A 19282-nucleotide genomic window follows, 5' to 3' on the forward strand; every position below is an offset into this window, starting at 1 on the left:
TTGAGATGACCGTAGCCTGGATCACTGTAGCTAGATTGTCCCTAGACAGATAGGGGGCTAGCCGTCTAGCCTGCCGAAAATGAAAAAAGGCAGTTTTGCTAACGGCGGAGACCTGGGCCTCCATTGTCAGAGGGCAGGGCCCGACTCACCGGCCCTGCAGGTTGCTGGGAAGGGCGCTCCCTCCTTCCCAACATGGCGGCGACCAGGGGGCTTCTTCTTCCCAGGAGCCCCCTCGGCGCGGCGGGAAAGTTTCCCGCCGTCAGGGCCCTCCGTGGGCGGGGCCGCACCAGGCTCCGCCCCCAACAAGGTCTTCAGCAGCCATTCTGAGGCTGCAGCTTGGACGAGGAGGCGGTGTGGAGGAGCAGCGGAGGAGAAAGAAGAGAAAGAAAGAGAAAGAAGAGAAAGAAGAGAACCAGCGGAGATTTGAGTATCTGGGGAAGGTGAGGGTGCCTTCCCTGGGGGGTTGGGGGAAAACCCTTCCATCAAAGCCATCCCCTGCCCCTTCCCTGCTCTCTTCAGGGGGTCCCTGCTTGTACCCCCCCCCCCTCGCCGGGCACACGCCGCTTCTAGTGAGCGGCAGGCGCACGCTGCTCCATTCCTTTCCAGGCTTGCCCCACGTTGGGCGCATATTTTTCACTCGAACCCACCCCCCCCAAGCGAGCGGCGGGTTTCTCGGCGGTGGGAGGACAAAGCGGCCTCTTCAGGATCCCTCCCGGGGTCCCTGCTAGCACCCCCCCCCCCCCCGCTTCGGCACACGTGGCTCCCGGCCTGCCTTCCCTGGCCCCCCCCCCCCCCACAGCGTCCTTCAGGCCTTTTCTTTGTTTGGGGCAGCATCTGGGGCACACCGTGTTCCACGCTTGCCTCGTGAGGCAGGCTGGGGACTCGGCGACGGCGGGGGGAGGCGTTAGGCGGGCGAGGGAATCGACGACGGCGGGGGGAGGGAGCGGCCCCCACCAGGCTCACGCGCAGGGCCAGGCCAGCCGTTCCGCGTGGCCCAGGGATGAGGCAGCCCAGTTCCACAGCGGCATGCCCGGGGTGGTGTTCTTTACCTGGAGTCACATGGGTGCCTGGAAGTTTTGTGCCTAATGGAGCTCCCGCTTCGACGGCAGCTCGTGGGGGCTTCGAGCTGGTCTCCCCGCCGGGAGGGGGGCATGGGGCATTGGGGCCGGGGGCAGGCCGCAACCCCCCCCCACCTCTTTCCACCGTTCAGCGTCGCCGTTGGGTGCCATCATTAGCCATGCTTTCATCCACATCAGTATTGGGCCACATGGCCAGCACATATACACGGATATATGCATAAAATAAATAAATAAATAAATAAATAAATAAATAAATAAATAAATAAATTAAAAAAAAAATTAAAAAAAAAATTAAAAAAAAAATAATAAAAAAAATATTAATTATAATAATCATAGACCAAAAAAAATATATATATATATAATAATAATAATTGTAATGTATATATACATATATATAATTGCAGTGCGTGCATGGTGGGTCACTATAACACCATTTCCGCACCTGTAACGGGGGCCCGTCTCCTTGCGTTACACAGCCCCGGCTTCAAGGGGAAGTTGTTTTTCTTTCATTTTCCACGCAGGGCTATGGCGCCAAAAAGGAGCACTAGGGCAGCAGCGGGTGAGAAGGAGTTGCCGGCTAGAACTACGAGGCCGCCCAGGAGCAAGGCAGCAGTGGAGCCTGAGCCGAGAAAGAAAGCACCTAGTAAGGCGCCCATGCGCAAGGCAGCTCCAAAACGCGCGGGTAAGCAGGATGAGGGCGCGCTGGAAGGGATTTCCAAGAATCTCGCCCGCCTAGTGGATAGAATGGGAAAACTTGAGTCCAGAGTTTATCAGAGATCCGACAGGGCATCAGTATCCCCGCAAAGGGATGCACCGAGGGGCAGGAGACGCACGAGAGACGAGGACGTTTCCAGGACACCCTCAGCTAGTCCAGTATCCAGCGGTGATGACTCCACGACGGCCACCGAACGGACCGAGCGGAGTGGCGGCAGTGCTCGCAAGAGGTCGCGCAGGTCTTCCAGACGTTGTTGCCAGACTGCTACAGACAGCGACTCCGCAGAGAGTGAGTATGCTCGTGTTGATTTAGTTGACAGAGATAATTATTGGAGGACAGCGGCCCTTGTGCCGGGACTCCCCGAATGGGCCATCAGGGACAGAACCGAGACAGCGGCGGCGCTGGGAGCCCCATGTGGTGCTTGGGGCAAGCGCAGGGCTCCGGCCCCAGCGCTACCTGGCCCCTTTCAGGACAATGAAGATCCTCCTGGCACTCACCTGTCTCCCCGCATTATCAGCAAGATACTGAAAGGCTATTATGTGGACGTCTTTGCACTCATAAAACCAGAAGGGGAGGAAGGTAGGGAACCCCCTCTAAGAGGCAGGCATAGAAAAGGGGAGAAGAGGAAGCCGGTGGAGCAGAACTTTGTCAATTGGATGGCTGGTTTTTCAGTATACCTAGGGGTAGTGGCCACGTCATTTCCTGACCGGGCGTGGCATCTTGCAAATCATCAAAAGACGGTCGTCAAGGCTAGGAGGATGGCGGGTGAGGCAGCAGCCATCGCATACGATGAGGCCTTTAGAAAAAGAGCATCCCAGAGCGCCAGGGTGAGATGGGACCTCACTAATCACGACATATGGCTTACTGAGGTCGGCCCCAGCATAAAAAGCAAAGCAGAGGCGGGCAGGTCAGACCGCAGCTGGGGCAGAAGAGACAGCAGACGGGCCGTGTGCTGGGAATTCAACCTTGGAAAATGCCAACGTGCACGCTGCCGCTTCGACCACCTATGTGAATACTGCTCAGGAAACCACACCAAGATGACTTGCGGGAAGTCCAGTAGCAACGGGCAGCCCTTTCGGTCAGGCCGGGCTGGTGGTCAGCCCGGTTTCAAGAAGGAAAGTGGAGCAGCCAATGGGAGCAGCTCCGCTCGCACCAAGTAATTCACTCGGCTCCATCGAGGCACTGGCGTTCACACCAGTGCGCCTTTCGGCCATGCAGCCTTGGCTGAGGGCATATCCCCATAAGACTGCTGCATCATTTTTACTTGAAGGTTTTTCACATGGCTTTCGCATACCAGCTGTTGGTCCCAGGACTGCATTCACATCCGGCAATTTAAAATCAGCGACGCAAATGCCCGAAGTCCTCAGCAACAAAATTGCCAAAGAATTGGAAGCCGGAAGGATCGCGGGACCTTTCCAGGGGCCACCTCTAGAGAACTTTCGAGTTTCCCCGCTAGGGGTTGTGCCTAAAAAAGCGCCAGGCGAATATCGCCTTATCCATCATCTGTCTTATCCAAAAGGCTCATCCGTCAACGACGCCATCCCGCCTGAACTTTGCTCTGTTAAATATGCCTCTTTCGACCAGGCGGTCAAATTGGTACAAGAGAAGGGTCCACAGGCCCTCATGGCAAAATGCGACATCCAATCCGCATTCAGGCTACTACCCGTCAACCCAGCGGATTTCAATTTGCTGGGATTCAAATTCAAGGACAATTGGTATTTCGATAAAGCCATGCCCATGGGCTGTGCAATCAGCTGTGCTGCTTTTGAAACCTTTAGCTGCTTCCTCGAATGGGTGGCGCGCACTTTTGCTCGTTCCAAGTTCATCACTCACTACCTTGATGACTTTCTTTTTGTGGGCACCAGGGACAGCGACGAGTGCGCACACCTCCTCCGGTCTTTCAGGGCCATGGCTATGGCCTTTGGCATCCCATTGGCGAAGGATAAGACAGAGGGCCCGTCAACCGACATCACCTACTTGGGCATTCAGCTGGATTCCATTCTGGGAGTATCTCGCTTGCCTGAGGACAAACTGACCAAGCTGAAAGGACTACTGGGTGAGGCCATCGCCAGGAACAAGATCACCCTCAGAGAATTGCAGGCCATTTTAGGGCACCTCAACTTCGCCTGCAAAGTAGTGTCACCAGGGAGGCCCTTTTGTGCCCGTTTGGCACGGGCCACCGCAGGGATTAGCGCCCCGCATCACCGCATCAGAGTCACGCTAGGCATGCGGGAGGACATGAGGGTGTGGCTAGAATTTCTGGACAAGTTCAACGGTGTTGCCATTTGGCAAGATAGATGGGAGCCAGGGAAGGAACTTCAGGTACACTCCGATGCGGCAGGCAGCAGCGGCTTCGGGGTATATCTTCAGGGGCACTGGTGCGCGGCCAGGTGGCCCGATAGTTGGGTGGGAGGTAGCATTCTGCGGGACCTCACCTTCCTTGAGTTTTTCCCCATATTAGTGGCAGTGCGAACCTGGACCGAAATATTCAGGAACAAGAGAGTACGATTTTGGTGTGACAATCAAGCTGTAGTCAGGGTAATCAACAAACAAACATCAAAATCCCCTAGAGTTATGAAACTTGTAAGGTTTTTTGTATTAACTTGCTTGGAAGCTAACATCACCTTCTTAGCCCAATATATTCCAGGTGTTCAAAATGAAGTAGCGGATGCATTGTCCCGTTTCCAGGACGACAGGTTTCGGTCGCTAGCGCCGGACGCAGACCTCCAGCCCACCATTTTCCCACAGGAGCTGTGGAACCTTGGAGAGGAGAAGCCTGGTCAGAACTAATGCTAACCATCGCACCTGCGACCAGGAGGGCTTACCGTGCAGCGGTGACAGCATTCACCAAGTTCAGGCTGGAAGCGGGTTATGGCAGCAGATGGCCAACCAGCGAGGACGAGGTGCTACATTTCATCATTCGCCAGAGGAGGGCCAACGTCTCAGCACACGCCATGCGGCGTCAACTAGCAGGCATCGCCTTCTACAGCAAAGCGGCAGGATGGGGAGACCCATGCAACGACTACAGAACAAGGAAGCTACTGAGAGGGTGGAACAAGAGGGCGCCAAGGCAAAAAGACAGACGACGTCCCCTCTCCTACAACGTCCTTAGCAGGCTCATCTCGACACTGAAGAAAATCTGCACTTCACGTTACGAGGTGAAACTTTTCACAGCAGCTTACACCACAGCTTTCTTCGGGGCACTCAGACTGGGGGAGGTGGTAGCCGACTCCAAGGCTGATGGGTCAGGGAAGGCACTACAGCTCAGGGATGTCTCCATCGGGCAAAACTCATTAGTGATTAGGATCAGACAATCCAAGACCGATCAAGGGGGGAGAGGGGCATCCCTCAGCATTCAAGGGTTAGAACCAGGGCGGTTATGTCCAGTCAGGGCACTTTCCGAATATCTACACATACGCAGGTCATCCCCAGGTACACTTTTCATTCATAAAAACGGCACCCCGCTATCTAGATACCAGTTCATGGCGATATTCCGCAGCGCACTAACCGGCCTGGGCCTCCCCGCAGCGGAATACGGAGGGCATTCATTCAGGATAGGAGCAGCCACCACTGCAGCGGTGGGGGGCGTGCCAGTGGACATCATAAAAACCATGGGGAGGTGGAAATCAGCAGCTTACACTTCATACATCAGACCCGGCCTTCTGCAGGAGGCTACGAGGTCTGCCGGCCCCTCTCCTCCTTTTCTTCAGGTGCGCTGCCGTGAACTCAGAAGATCGGTCGAAGGGACGGAGATGGCATCATACCATAGCGGTCAGTCGGGAGGAACCGGGCGCCGAGGACGCCACAGGAAGGACAAAATTGCCCGCTAGGCACTGGACGGATAGTATGGGACTCTCGCAAAAAGTGGCGAGGTGGTGGAGGACTCAGGTTATCGGACAGCTGCATGGCAGCGCTTCAGGCCACCGCTGGGGCAAGCGGTATCCAGTTATTCACATTGTTATTCTAGTCATTGTTTTATTTTGTTGGCTACGGAAGTTAGGGTTGGCGGCAAGGAGAGTGGGGGGTCCCCACCCTCCTTTTGTGGCGTATGACATGGGTCGCGGATCTCGTAAAATACTCCACCCCCCCCTTTTCATTGGCATTAGGGGGGGGAAGGGATATTTTGGCCACCACCAGGTGGCGCTGGAGACCGACTACCGGGTCAGGTGTCGGTTGTGCCGTGACTCTTGTGGATCAGACAGCATTGGGCTGTTTGATCGTTGATCCGGGACCCATGCAGGCAGCCAACCCTTTATTCTGTAACCAATAAAAATGTTGTGGCCAGTTTTACCCAAAGCTATTGTTGTCAGTGTGTTTATTGTTAACCAGCATACGGCGGGGACAGTCGACCATGCCCACGCAAAGGGCAGGGCCCGACTCACCGGCCCTGCAGGTTGCTGGGAAGGGCGCTCCCTCCTTCCCAACATGGCGGCGACCAGGGGGCTTCTTCTTCCCAGGAGCCCCCTCGGCGCGGCGGGAAAGTTTCCCGCCGTCAGGGCCCTCCGTGGGCGGGGCCGCACCAGGCTCCGCCCCCAACAAGGTCTTCAGCAGCCATTCTGAGGCTGCAGCTTGCCATCCCGCCCACCCTGCTGGCTTTGCATGTTACTTTGTTTGTCACAACCGTTGGTGGCGTATGACATGGGTCGCGGATCTCGTAAAATACTCCACCCCCCCCTTTTCATTGGCATTAGGGGGGGGAAGGGATATTTTGGCCACCACCAGGTGGCGCTGGAGACCGACTACCGGGTCAGGTGTCGGTTGTGCCGTGACTCTTGTGGATCAGACAGCATTGGGCTGTTTGATCGTTGATCCGGGACCCATGCAGGCAGCCAACCCTTTATTCTGTAACCAATAAAAATGTTGTGGCCAGTTTTACCCAAAGCTATTGTTGTCAGTGTGTTTATTGTTAACCAGCATACGGCGGGGACAGTCGACCATGCCCACGCAATAAAGGGTCCAAGAGGACTCCCAGACTCTACCAGTGAGGACGGACATAGCGCTTCGCCATCCAGGGTTGGATATCTCCGCTGCCTGGTCGACCCAGCCATAGGATCTCCGTCTTTGCTGGATGTTGCGTTTATTTAGACTAAACCTAAAAACAGAAAATAGTTAATGACTTCGAAGGTGTTTAGGAGCATTTTTGGCATAAAAAGTGGAATATTCAACAACAATGAATTACACACATTGCTTGGAAAGGAGCTCCCCAGATTATAGACTGAAAGCATTGTTATTTCCTCATGTCACTTAATGGTGCATTAATAATATAGCACTGAGTACTTTAAAAAGGGGTTTTAAGTGTTAATTTTTCATTAATACCATTAATGGTTAATTCTGTTTTAATGTTTGTATATTTTTGGATTTTAAATTGTGTTGAAATGCTTTTCATGCAAGCCGCTTTGTGTAGAGAAAAAGTGGGATATAAATAAACACAAACATAGTAACAGCAACAACCAGCATGGTCAATCTTAGGACACATTGGGGTTCATAATGGTGCAGGTAATTCTTCAAATAGAGTGTCGCCTTAACTGATTCAGGCTTAAAGCTTTAAAAGCTTAAGATGAGTTCTTTGAACAAGACAGGAATAGAAGCGGTTCAACTGTCTTTATCAGCTGGGCCTAACAAGCACCCAAGAGGCTATACTTTGTGTCAATTGAATTTCCAAGTTGTCATCAAAGGCAACTCTAAGTGGAGCACATTCCATACTTGGTATATATAGCAACTGAATAGCAGGAGCATGCTGAAAGGATTGTTTGTCAACTATAGAATAGAGTTATAAGGTGACAATGGAACTGTTTAAACAGTTGCAAATATGCTTCTCTTGTTGATTAAGTCTTCTTGTTGGATGACAATGGAGGAATGAGCTTATGGATATCTAGGTTACACTGAGCTTAAATTTTGAAAATGTCTCCATACTTTCTAAGTGTCCCAATGTAGCAGGGCAGTCCTAATTAACCTGTGGGGTCCCGCAAGGGTCTATCTTATCCCCCATGCTATTTAACATCTACATGAAACCGCTGGGAGAGGTCATCCGGAGTTTTGGAGGGTGTTGCCATCTCTATGCAGATGACACGCAAATCCACTACTCGTTTCCATCTGATTCCAAGGAAGCCCCTCGGATGCTGAACCAGTGCCTGGCCGCTGTGGCGGACTGGATGAGGAGGAACAAGCTGAGGATCAATCCTGACAAGACAGAGGCCCTCCTGGTCAGTCGCCCGTCGGATCGGGGTATTGGGTGGCAGCCTGTGATGGACGGGGTTGCACTCCCCTTGAAATCACAGGTCCGCAGTTTGGGGGTCTTCCTCGATTCAGCGTTGACGCTTGAAGCACAGGTGTCGGCGGTGGCTGGGAGGGCCTTTGCACAACTCAACCATACCTCGTGAAGTCTGACTTGACCACGGTGGTGCATGCCTTAGTTACCTCTAGACTGGACTACTGTAATGCGCTCTACGTGGGGCTTCCCTTGAAGACGGCCCGGAAACTACAATTGGTCCAACGCTCGGCGGCCAGATTAATAACGGGGGCAATTTACAGGGAGAGATCCACTCCCCTGTTTAAGGAGCTCCACTGGCTGCCGTTCATTTTCCGGTCCCAATTCAAGGTGCAGACCATCATCTATAAAGCCCTGAACGGTTTGGGACCCACCTACCTCCATGACCGTATCTCCTACCATAAACCTGCCCGATCTTTACGATCATCCGGGGAGGCCCTTTTATCACCACTGTCTATATCCCAGGCCCGCCTTGTGAGTACAAGGGAGAGGGCCTTTTCCGCTGTGGCCCCCCGACTATGGAATGCACTGCCCACTGAGATCAGGCAAGCTCCCACTCTGTTAGCTTTTAGGAAAGATTTGAAAACATGGCTCTTCCGCTGTGCTTTCGGTGAGTAATTTTGCTATATATGTCTGTGTTACTCCCCCCTTAGCATTTATTTTCTAGACTGCCCTACTTTCTTGTGTCCCTGCCCACAATGGAGTACCCCCTCTGTCTCTCTCACTCCGAGTTTTATCCTTGTGTCCATGCGGCCTGCCCTTGTTTAACTGGTTTTTTTTTTTGATTTCTTGATGTAATGTCTATTATCATCTATTGTATTGCTTTTAATTGTGTTATGATATGTTGTTTTTGTATGTTATTATATTGTATTGCTCTGGGCGTGGCCCCATGTTAGCCGCCCCGAGTCCCCGTTGGGGAGATGGTGGCGGGGTATAAATAAAGTTTTATTATTATTATTATTATTATTAATTAATTAATCATCTGCCCCCTCACTTTTTGAGCTTTTTGGAAATTCTCTCATGCTTCCTTTTGTTCTCCATTACCCCCCTTTGTCATCACCTTATTTCAATCATTGTAAATTTAAAAGTGCAAAAATACTTCATACTCAATAGAAGAGGAAGGGAAGGAACAGAATCTTCCTCTTTCTTCTGCAGACACAGCAAAAGCAAACAGTTTCATCCTCTCCTACCTAGCTTGTTGCTCTTCTTCATTCATATTTTTGTCATTTTCATCCCTCTTTGATGGTGTTGGTCACAGGTGTCCCAGTTTTCATCTGTGAAATAGTGGGCATGTGGTTCATAGTACAGCAGCAATTAGGGACAACACAAGCAACATTACACCAAGTCAGACAATGAGCCCATCTAGATAGCACAATATGGTCAACAATAGGTGGGCACAGCTCCCAGGGTTTCAGGTGGGATTGTTTCTTTGTCTTTCCTGAGGCTCACTGATATTCCCTGTGCTCGCTTATCACCAACCCAATTCACCAACCCAATTCAGGTAAAACTGGTTCTGTTCAGGGTGGAATCATGATCTGATTAGATCTTTTAAGTGTGGAATTGAAATGAGAGGAACTTATCTTTTGGAGATAAGGAGAAGTTATTATTTTACGCAGATGCATGACTGGTAGAGTTATGATGATACTCATAGGTAGGTAGGTATTCCAGAGTTTGGTAGTTTAAACTGTGGACTTCTAGACACAGCTCTTTTAAAATTTATATTATTTATCTGGGTCTTCTACATACCTGTCCTGGTATTAAGCAGAGAGGGAGCAACTGCTTCAGGTTACAGGTGCTTGAAAGTGATGACTGTTGAGTGAGAAAGAGCTATGTGTACTAGTTTGCTTTTGAGCTGAACTTTTCTGTAAGGAACCCTCTTATCAATTTCCCTAACAAAAATGAGACATCAAAGACAACATTGCAATTGAAAAGCATCATGACTTATATGGAAAAGAACATGTCAGTTAAAAGTATCAAAGTGCTGTAATCGTGCAATTGTGCAATGATGATGTTGGCTAGGATTGCTGGGAGTTATAGTCCAACAGCACTCTATTTCTCAATTTTGAACTAGAACATGAATTATTGAAGCCAGGTACAATTTCTAGAGAAATAGCTGAAGCTCTTATATACAGCAATGCTGGTAAAAAGAACTCCTGGCCCTTTGTCTTCTCTCACCTAGATCAGTGGTTCTCAACCTGTGGGTCCCCAGGTGTTTTGGCCTACAATTCCCAGAAATCCCAGCCAGTTAACCAGGATGATGAAGGAGTATCCTGAAAATACAAAGTGCTGCATCAAGGAGGGACTGGGAGCAGCCCCATCCAAAACAGGCTCCTATATCATCAGATCCCACAGAGTGAAGCTGTTTTTTAAATTGTTCTGTTTCCAGATAAAGTAGTGGGTGCTTATGTAAGTTCACTCAAAGCCACGAATGTAACTCACAAAATACTGTAGAGTAAGAAACTTGGCAGTGAACATGGGAGAGAAGTTAATGATGCTCATTTGTAATTGAGCAGGTGAAGTCATTTATGCCTGTGATATTTTCAGGCAATAACTTAAGCATATTGTTTTACCAGGAGGGCTCCTCCCTTATTAGCAATGTTAACTGATTTCTCTCAGTCTTTCCTTTCTAAATTCTGTTGAAAGGCAGAAAGGCCAGTTGATTTTATGTTGTCCAAGCTTTGACACTGGCACAGTGTTATTAAACACACCCATAGACACACACAACCAAATCAACATTTGGGAGTTTAAAAAACTGCATTCAACAGAATGAACTTTGCTGAAAATAAAATGTATTGCTTTCTTGCTCCAGAAACAATTAATAAACCAACAGGCTTGCGTATGAGCTTACAGATTCCAGGAAGCTTATGCTTAACTAGTCCTTTAATGGCTTATGACCATTCTGATCTTACCTCTGCAAATAATTATGCCATGCCTCCCCTAACCACAGTCCATGATTTCATTGACATTTGACAAAATATATCATCTCTGGGCATTTTCTAGGTGCCCTAGGATGACTCTATGGCAGGCCTGCACAACTTGTGGCTCTCCAATTCCCAGAAGTCTTAGGCAGCTGTTCCAAAACTAGGAATTATTGGAGCTAAAATCCAAAACAGCTGGAGAGCTGCAGGTTGTGCAGGCCTGCTCTATGTTATTCCTGTGTTAGAGCCTTTCATTTCAAAAGGGCTTGCTATCATCTGTGGTTTCACATATCCATGTGAATGATCAAAATGTATTCCCATGGATATTGGGGTCATATTGCATGCATATATGGAGACTTTAGTGTTTTCTCTATCACTTTATCTACATACTTACAAAATTCATGCTAAAATTAATCTATTAGCTCTTCTTTTCAAACCAAAACATGCTAACATGGCTATTTATTTTAAAAATGTTTTTCCTTTGGGTGAGAATCTATCACATGGCAACAGTTAGTACCATCTACTTAATGTTCATGCTACTTTTTTTTGTCTCTGAGTCTGTTTTAGCTTGTTAGCAAGTGAGTCATAGTGAAATATATTAGGCAACTCCTGTTCCTCAGATTTTGGGAGTGCAATCATTTGGGTTGATAAAACATGTTTGAACAAACTAATGAGCCATGTCTTTAGCAACAAGGTTGAGTCACACAAAACATGAAGAAGCATGTACAGATATTTGCATCTTAAAACATGTCCTTTTGAAAAGGTGCATAGTTCTGCAACAAAGTCAACACCTCAAATAGATAGAGAACTGACATATCACACTTTCTCGAGAAAGTTTATTGTCTCTGAAAATCTCTTTTCTCAACTAGTTTGTGAACCTCACTATTGACAGTGATGCTTGATAATCACAAAAGAGAGTAAAGGAACACTGGATACCAGTTTTTCACTTGTTCTGTTCTGCTGTTGTGTCTGGTCTTCTGTAGAGTAAGTTGAAGTGGCACCAATAATGAGATGTGGAATCAAAACGAAAATAGTATTATTATTATTATTATTATTATTATTATTATTATTATTATTTACAGTATTTATATTCCGCCCTTCTCACCCCGAAGGGGACTCAGGGCAGATCACATTATACACACATAGGGCAAACATTCAATGCCCATAAACACATCAAACAGACAGACAGACGCAGAGGCAATTTAACCTTCTCCTGAGGGGATGTTCGATTCTAGCCACAGGGAGGAGCAGCTGCTTCATCATCCACTCTGATGGCACTTCCTCATTCCAAGTCGTAAATTAGTTAAACTTGCCTCCCCACTTTTTTATAAGTGGTACCTTATTTCCTACTTGATAGATGCAACTATCTTTCGGGTTGCTAGGTCAGCAACGAGCAGGGGCTATTTTTTATTTTTTAATTGACGGGTGCTCACCCCGCCACGGGCTGGCCTCGAACTCATGACCTCAGGGTCAGAGTGATTTATTGCAGCTGCTCAACAGCCTGCTCCACAACTTGTAGACCTCCAGATGTTGTTGAATGGCAATTTGCAGTATGCCAAAGGGCTATGCAACCTAGGGGTGATGGGAGTTGCAGGCCAACAATAGGGTCAGTCTACAGGATTACATGCTCTGGGCCTAGTGCATGGTATAGTACTATTCCTATACTGTGTATGTCTTTGACAAAGTATTTTCTTTTTTTCTTTTTGCATTTTTCTTTGTTTAAAGCAGGAGTGGGTACTGTTCTACACCTTAGATGTTTTTAGATTTGAACTTTCAGCAGACCTGGTCAGCATAGCCTGTGTTGGGAATTGCCAGCCAAGGACACCAAGACATCTACAGGGCCACATGTTCTTTAAATAAAGTTTGTCCCTTTTCAGATGTCCTTGGAATGCAGTTCTAATCACCTTACCCTTAGCTATGAAAGCTGATGGGAGTCATTATTGAATAACACAGGATCAGACACTGACCAGTCTTGTTCTAATGGGTCACATATTTCTTCCCTGGTCTTCACAGTTACTCCTTTCCTGATATTTGAAACTTTGCTAATAAGGTGATATGCAAGAAATGTAAGGGGCCCAACATTTTTCCTAGTCATGTTGGACAGAACCCTAGGCCTTGGTCCTTTTGAAACACAGGTATATCACATATGTGTAGGGCAGAACATGTTGTTGCATCCTAGTGTCTAGCTATCTGCCATTATTTATTTCTCAACTTTCAAGCTCTAATCAGATGATTTAATTAGACACAACCCACTTCAGGCAATTACCAGTTAATTGGGTGGTTTATATAAAGTCGATTTCAGTTATGGAAAGGGGCTTTTTAAAACAATGGCATTGAGATAGTGGGTCTTATAACCCCTTGACGATGCTGCAGCCTGATCCAGCTTCCCCACTTGTTATTTGCATTGCAGAAAAATGTATCCTACGAAACATAAGTGGTGTTGAAACAGAATGGTCAAGTCCATTTTGGGGTCAGGTTTGCAAGTTAATGATCCATACCCCAAAGTCTGTTAACACTCATTTATCCTCTCTCTTTGAGATACCAATTCTTTGGCTGGAAGCCTACACCAGTAAGCTGAGAACAGGATGCACATGGAGATAAAATATTCTCACACCCTGAAAGTGTTCTCCGGAGGGCAGGGGTGGATCATGCCTATGGAGGTGCCATGAGAAATCTTGTCCAGCAAAAAACAGAATTGTTTTCAGAAGTGTTTTGCTTTGCATCTTTTCCCAAGAACTTTCACACTAAATACAATGGAATTACTTGTAGTAACAGAGTACCGAGTGCATATGTATCTTTGAGCAGGGCTTGTAAAAATTCATTTTTTTGGAATCCTACAACCAACTATCTTGGCTGGGGGAGCCTGGTCTTGCCTTGATTCTTGTCTTTCATTAGCTAATCTCAGGATTCCTGTATGTTTGACAAACTGAGTATCTCACAAGGCAACATTTGCCATATAAGAAGTTTTATGCAGTTTTCTTTTAATTGTTCTCACACAATTAACACATCCAATACCTTCTGTTAAAAATTTCCAATATGTGCACAATATGACCAAAATAGAAAAATGTCCATGCTTATACATGAAATATTTATACAGAAGTATACAATTCTGAGTATAAAATTCGTTGTGTGTGAAACCGCTCTTAGCACAACATTGGGAACAACCTCAAAGAGAATGATGTAACAGCAGCTTTGTCTGTACTTGTGTTTTAATTGTTCTGCATTTGTATATGCTTGTGAAAAAAATGCTGACTGAAATTATGGAAAGTGAGTTCTCATGGTCACAATTTCTTCCCCTGAGTAGAGACAACTTTTTCTGAATGATTCTTCAAGTAAGAAAGCCACAGGGCAATCATAGTTTCTGAGGTGTCTAAAGAAGATGGAGTGGAATTTTAATTCCTTTTCACCCTCCCTGATCAGTTGTTTTCTTTCTTTTGATGTTACTCTCATTTTAATCAATGTGAAGTAATTAATCCAAGGCTACCATTGTTGATCAAGTATCAAGAGAACTGTGAATCTTTTAGCATCCAGTGAATTCTTTAGGTCTATACAGCACCCAACTCACTTGTATTCTCTGATCTTCTTTAGAATTTTGATCCTATAATATTTCACAGATGAAAACCAAGACATGTGTGGCAAAACAATAAAAGAATGTGGTCAGGATGGCAAACATTATGAATATAAATATATAAACTATGAGAAGCTGCAGCAGTTCACTTTTCCACACAGCCTTTTAATCTAGAGTAGAATGTGGATTTAAGAGATCCTGTAGAATGCCTACACAGAAGCCACCAGATCTCTTAATCCACATTATGATTTGGATTGGTTCCATCAAAACCCAGGATTTTATTTTCCTTACCTAACAGCAACAGCAATCCAACTGCTCCATCTTTAGCATTTGGGTTTTTCCTGGGCCTGGTTTATACACAGGAAGGATCCTGTAGGTTTTATAGCTGAAATTAGGATTTCTGGTGAGTCTTTTTATCACACAGATTCTGGGTTGATGAGAGTTGGAACTCACATCTGAGGACAGGGGATGTTTTGTGGACATCCTAACCTAGAGCCAGCTTCAAGCCTGATTTTAGTGCCTATGTAGATGGAATCTGTATTAATTGAATGCAGACTACTTTAGCATATTGCATTCAGTTTGCAGAAACTGAAGCATGTTAAAGAGGAATGTAGGATGAAGCGAGATAAATTTGGACATTTCAAAAGAGCTGAAAAAATGTGATGACAGAGGATTAATTGGGACTGCCCTTGCCAAATTGGTTGGGAGGTTGGAAAATATTTGTTGGGCAGTTTGTTTAAGTAGTGAATGTTTCTATGGAGGCTGGGTGAGGGAATCAGAAGGAGCTTCTGAGGAGAAATCCTGTCCTTTGAAGGTTGTTCTATTTCTCTTCTATAGGAGACAATAGTGTCGTACTTGTAGAATCCTAGAATCCTAGAGTTGGAAGAGACCTTATAGGCCATCCTGTCCAACCCCCTGCCAAGAAGCAGGATAATGCCATTCAAAGCACTTCTCTTTTCTGTGAAAATTCACAGACAAGACAAATGCATCAACATGACAAAGATCTTGAAATCTGATCCAAGTTTGGGAACACTGTCTTCTGACATTTCTGTATCTGTAATTTGGTGAGGTATTTTGAATAATTTGCTAGGCAACTCATTTTCATTTGATTATGTTTCGATCCTGCAAGAAGCAAAAGATTCTGTTTGAATCTATCACTGCTAAGTGTTTCTTTCACAGCATATTCAACAGAAAAACATCATTTGAGAATTTTTCGGGTTTTTGTGTGAATCTAAATTGGGGCAGAAGTTTGACTCTTCTTTTAAGAAGATGATATTGGTCAAGATCCTACATTGCATAATCTCCCGCCCTGACTCTCCAAATCTTCCTTAATAGTCAGCAGCTGCAGCAAGCAGCAGAGATCTGTTCTGCTGGCAACAGGTCACTATAGAATGACATTTGCAGCCTTCTCCTATCACCAGCAGCTACTAGCTGTTAAGGTATTTGTGTGTGTGTGTGTCATTTGTGAGTATGGTAAAAATGCCACAACCGTAAACCCAAATAATGAACAGATATGAGTATGTAAGTCTAGCTTATACATAGCTGCTCAACAGGGTGACAGCTAACCCTTTAAAATACAATAAGGTATATCTTGATTCCATAACATAGTGGAAAATAAAATAATAAATGATTGAATTTAATGTGTGGCTTCCACACAAATAATATTGAGCAGTCCGATTAAGCCTCTGTTTGTTAATCTGTGAGCACTGTAATAGCAAGGACTATCCACAAGATGACAGTATGGAATGGGAAGTTAGAGTCTCCTGTGTCCCTGTAGGATGCAATAAAACTGAATCCAGAACATCATGATATCCCACAATAAATAAAAAGAGAAGGGAGAAAATATATTAAAGCATAGACAGATTTGTGAATTGTGTGTCTACATAACTTATGGGCAGAACTGTAAAACAACACAGGTTTCTAGAAGCCTACAGCCCAGTACAGGGAGAGTAGTTTGAATTATTCTTTGGAATTCAGACACACTCTCCATTGTCTCTTGGTAATATTTTCATATCACCTTTTCTCATTCATCTCTTTTTTCTCAGATAATTAGCTCTCTTGTACTCTCATTTCCCCTTGACAACTTCTTCCTTTCCTTGAACTCCCAGCTACTGGTACCAGCTTTGTCATGTTCATTAATTCTCCTTTAATTGTTTTTCTGCCTCTGTTGATATGTGATTCCTGGGCTTTCATATCTTTTGGGATTTCTTTTCCGCTCACTTTTCCAGTTTTAAGCCAACACCATCAGTGCTATATCTACCAGAAACACTATTCAGCTACTAAATGTAAAACCCTAAGTCATGGACCTGGGAAAAGTAGTTCAAATGCTCTTTATTTTATAAGCTGTCTCTTTCTCCTTTTGTCAAATTTTAAAGAAGAGATATGTCCTCTGTAAACAGTCCCAAATAGTGTGTGTTAGCGAAATGCATTGCATCTTATGCCTTGCTGGTACTAATGGTTCTCTACTTTTATATAAACAAAAGCATGAACATTTTATTACAAACATAATATCACTCACTGATTTTTAAAGGTAGCACAACCAGAATTGTATCATTAATCTGCTTAAACTCCATCTAATGATTTATTCTTCAAACATAGCAAGCAAATGTATGGGACATGCTGACATCATGTGGTCATTACCTGAAACTGCAAAACCTGGACATAAGAGCTAATTTATCCAATATTAAGTATTTTGCTTTTGCTAAGAGCAGATAATGCAGTCATGTCGGCCACATGACCTTGGAGGTGTCTACGGACAACACTGGCTCTTCGGCTTAGAAATTGAGATGAGCACCAACCCCCAGAGTTGGTCACGACTGGACTTAACGTCAGGGGAAAACCTTTACCTTACCTTAAGGGCAGATAAACCGTAGATGTGACAGCTATTTTATCAAAGTGCGTAGGATCCTGGTGTCTACTGAAAAGTGGAACTGATCATCTCAATTTTTTTTAAAAAAAACTTAAAATCTTCAATTGGACGCTAAACAACAATGTGAATACAGTTGCCAGCCACTCCACATTTGTGGCTTTGCATTTTGTGAATTTGATTATTCATGGTTTGATTATTATGTTATCTAGGAATTTCTAAGTCTGATGGAAGTTGACCATAGATTTATACTGGAGGATGCAGAGACTATTAGAAAGAACACTTCTCTAGGCATTTGAAGATCCTCTATGTGATTCTATGGTCAACTTCATTTTTTCATTTGCGTTTTTCTCACTTTTGCCTGGCTCCTGAGCCACTAAAACCAATGAATGTGGAGCATCCACTGTACTTTAGAATAAGATTGGGCATGCTGTGATTGTTTACTGCTGAACTGCAGCTCCCATTCATCCCAGCCAACATAGACAATGCTGAGGAATATCTAGATATTAAGTTAAGCAAAATCTGGAGAGCAACATTTTGCCCATCCCCTGCTTTAGAATTAAAAGCTAAGCATTTCAAGGTGTTGAAGCATGAGTTGATGATGCACAAGGCATATATAGAGAAATGCCAAATTGATTGGCTAAATTTGTTAAGGTATCTTTTTATTTGACTCACATGCTCTGACCAAGTGTGGATGATGTATGCAAGTGTATGATACCTGATGGCATCATCATGAGAAGTCGTTTGCATCACTAAAACCTGCCCCTGCTTCACCTGGGATCATTCTGAAGTCTCAGGCCCTTTCCTTACTGCCATATAATCCAGATTATAAAAGCAGTTAATCTACATTATTTACTTTGAATTGGATTATACGACTTCCCACTGCCATATAATCCAGTTCAAATCAGATATTCTGGCTTTTATATGGCAGTGCAGAAGTGGCCTCAAGTTTTGCCTCTGAATCTTAGAACTGTGCAAATCCACTTACTGAATTGGGATCAAAACCCATAGAACTCAATAAGAATGGTTTCTGAGTAAATGTGGATAGGATAGTGCTTTTAATATTTTCTTTGGAGACCAAGGGTAGATCTTTGACAAGATGCTTCTTTAGACCCCAGAACCTGGAAATGTCTGATGGCCATGCTGCTGGATAACTTTTCCAAAATGTAGTTGAAACTAGCTTTCCCAAACCCTGAAGGACAAAGCTGGCAGCGAAAACATGAGGCACTCTGATTCTTTTGTGAGTCATAAAGCATTGTTGGGCAATGCTTTTGTTAAAATAGAGCCTTGTTGTATGTATTCTAACAAAAGATGTCATTGGACCATAATTCTCACCAACTCTAGCCAGAACTACACACTGGTGAGAGATGATGGGATGATCAAGTCATGCAGGCTAAACATTTCCCATCCATTCCTGTCTTCTGTTAGAGTCATATATCAGTCACATATTCTCCTGCTGAGAATGACATAATTCTCATTACCTGCTGATATGTATTATATTTGCAATGTTGTTTATACACATTTTTGCATTGCTATATAAAATCGACAATAAGTTGTTTTGTGGAAATCATCTCTCTAAGCTGTGTTTTTCTCCCCCCTGCTGTTCCCTCTCAGCTTCAGTAGATATCTTTAAAACAAAATAACTCCCAAGATTACAAACTTGCCACTTGTATCTGACCCTGTTGTTTATTTATCACTTCCTTGAGTAAGAGAGACTCAGCCATAGTAATCAAAGCATACCTTGCTCTTCAGTGGATCAGAAAAGTACTGACAAAATATTTCTCCCTGAAAGTTTTTATATATCCTTTCCCAGAGACAAGGATAACGCTGAACCACAGAAATGCTTTCTGTTTTCAGGAAAAGCTAGG

General features: G+C 45.3%; 1 protein-coding gene across 3 annotated transcripts; it reads left to right on the forward strand.

The window, feature by feature from the left end:
- The first annotated feature begins 127 nt into the window (after positions 1 to 127).
- Positions 128 to 6675, forward strand: LOC134298886 (uncharacterized). 3 transcript variants are annotated; one of them, XM_062980425.1, is made up of 3 exons: positions 128 to 440; positions 1601 to 2082; positions 4483 to 6675. In XM_062980425.1, exons 2-3 carry the CDS (start codon positions 1605 to 1607, stop codon positions 5622 to 5624), a joined length of 1620 nt encoding a protein of 539 aa, XP_062836495.1. In that variant the 5' UTR covers positions 128 to 440; positions 1601 to 1604; the 3' UTR covers positions 5625 to 6675. The 3 variants fall into 3 exon arrangements, with proteins under 3 accessions (XP_062836495.1, XP_062836494.1, XP_062836493.1); XM_062980424.1 differs by having other exon boundaries at positions 1601 to 6675; XM_062980423.1 differs by lacking the exon at positions 128 to 440 and having other exon boundaries at positions 1414 to 2082.
- Positions 6676 to 19282: the final 12607 nt, after the last annotated feature.

The sequence above is a fragment of the Anolis carolinensis genome, chromosome 4, assembly GCF_035594765.1.
Source record: "Anolis carolinensis isolate JA03-04 chromosome 4, rAnoCar3.1.pri, whole genome shotgun sequence".
NCBI classification, from domain to species: domain Eukaryota; kingdom Metazoa; phylum Chordata; class Lepidosauria; order Squamata; family Dactyloidae; genus Anolis; species Anolis carolinensis.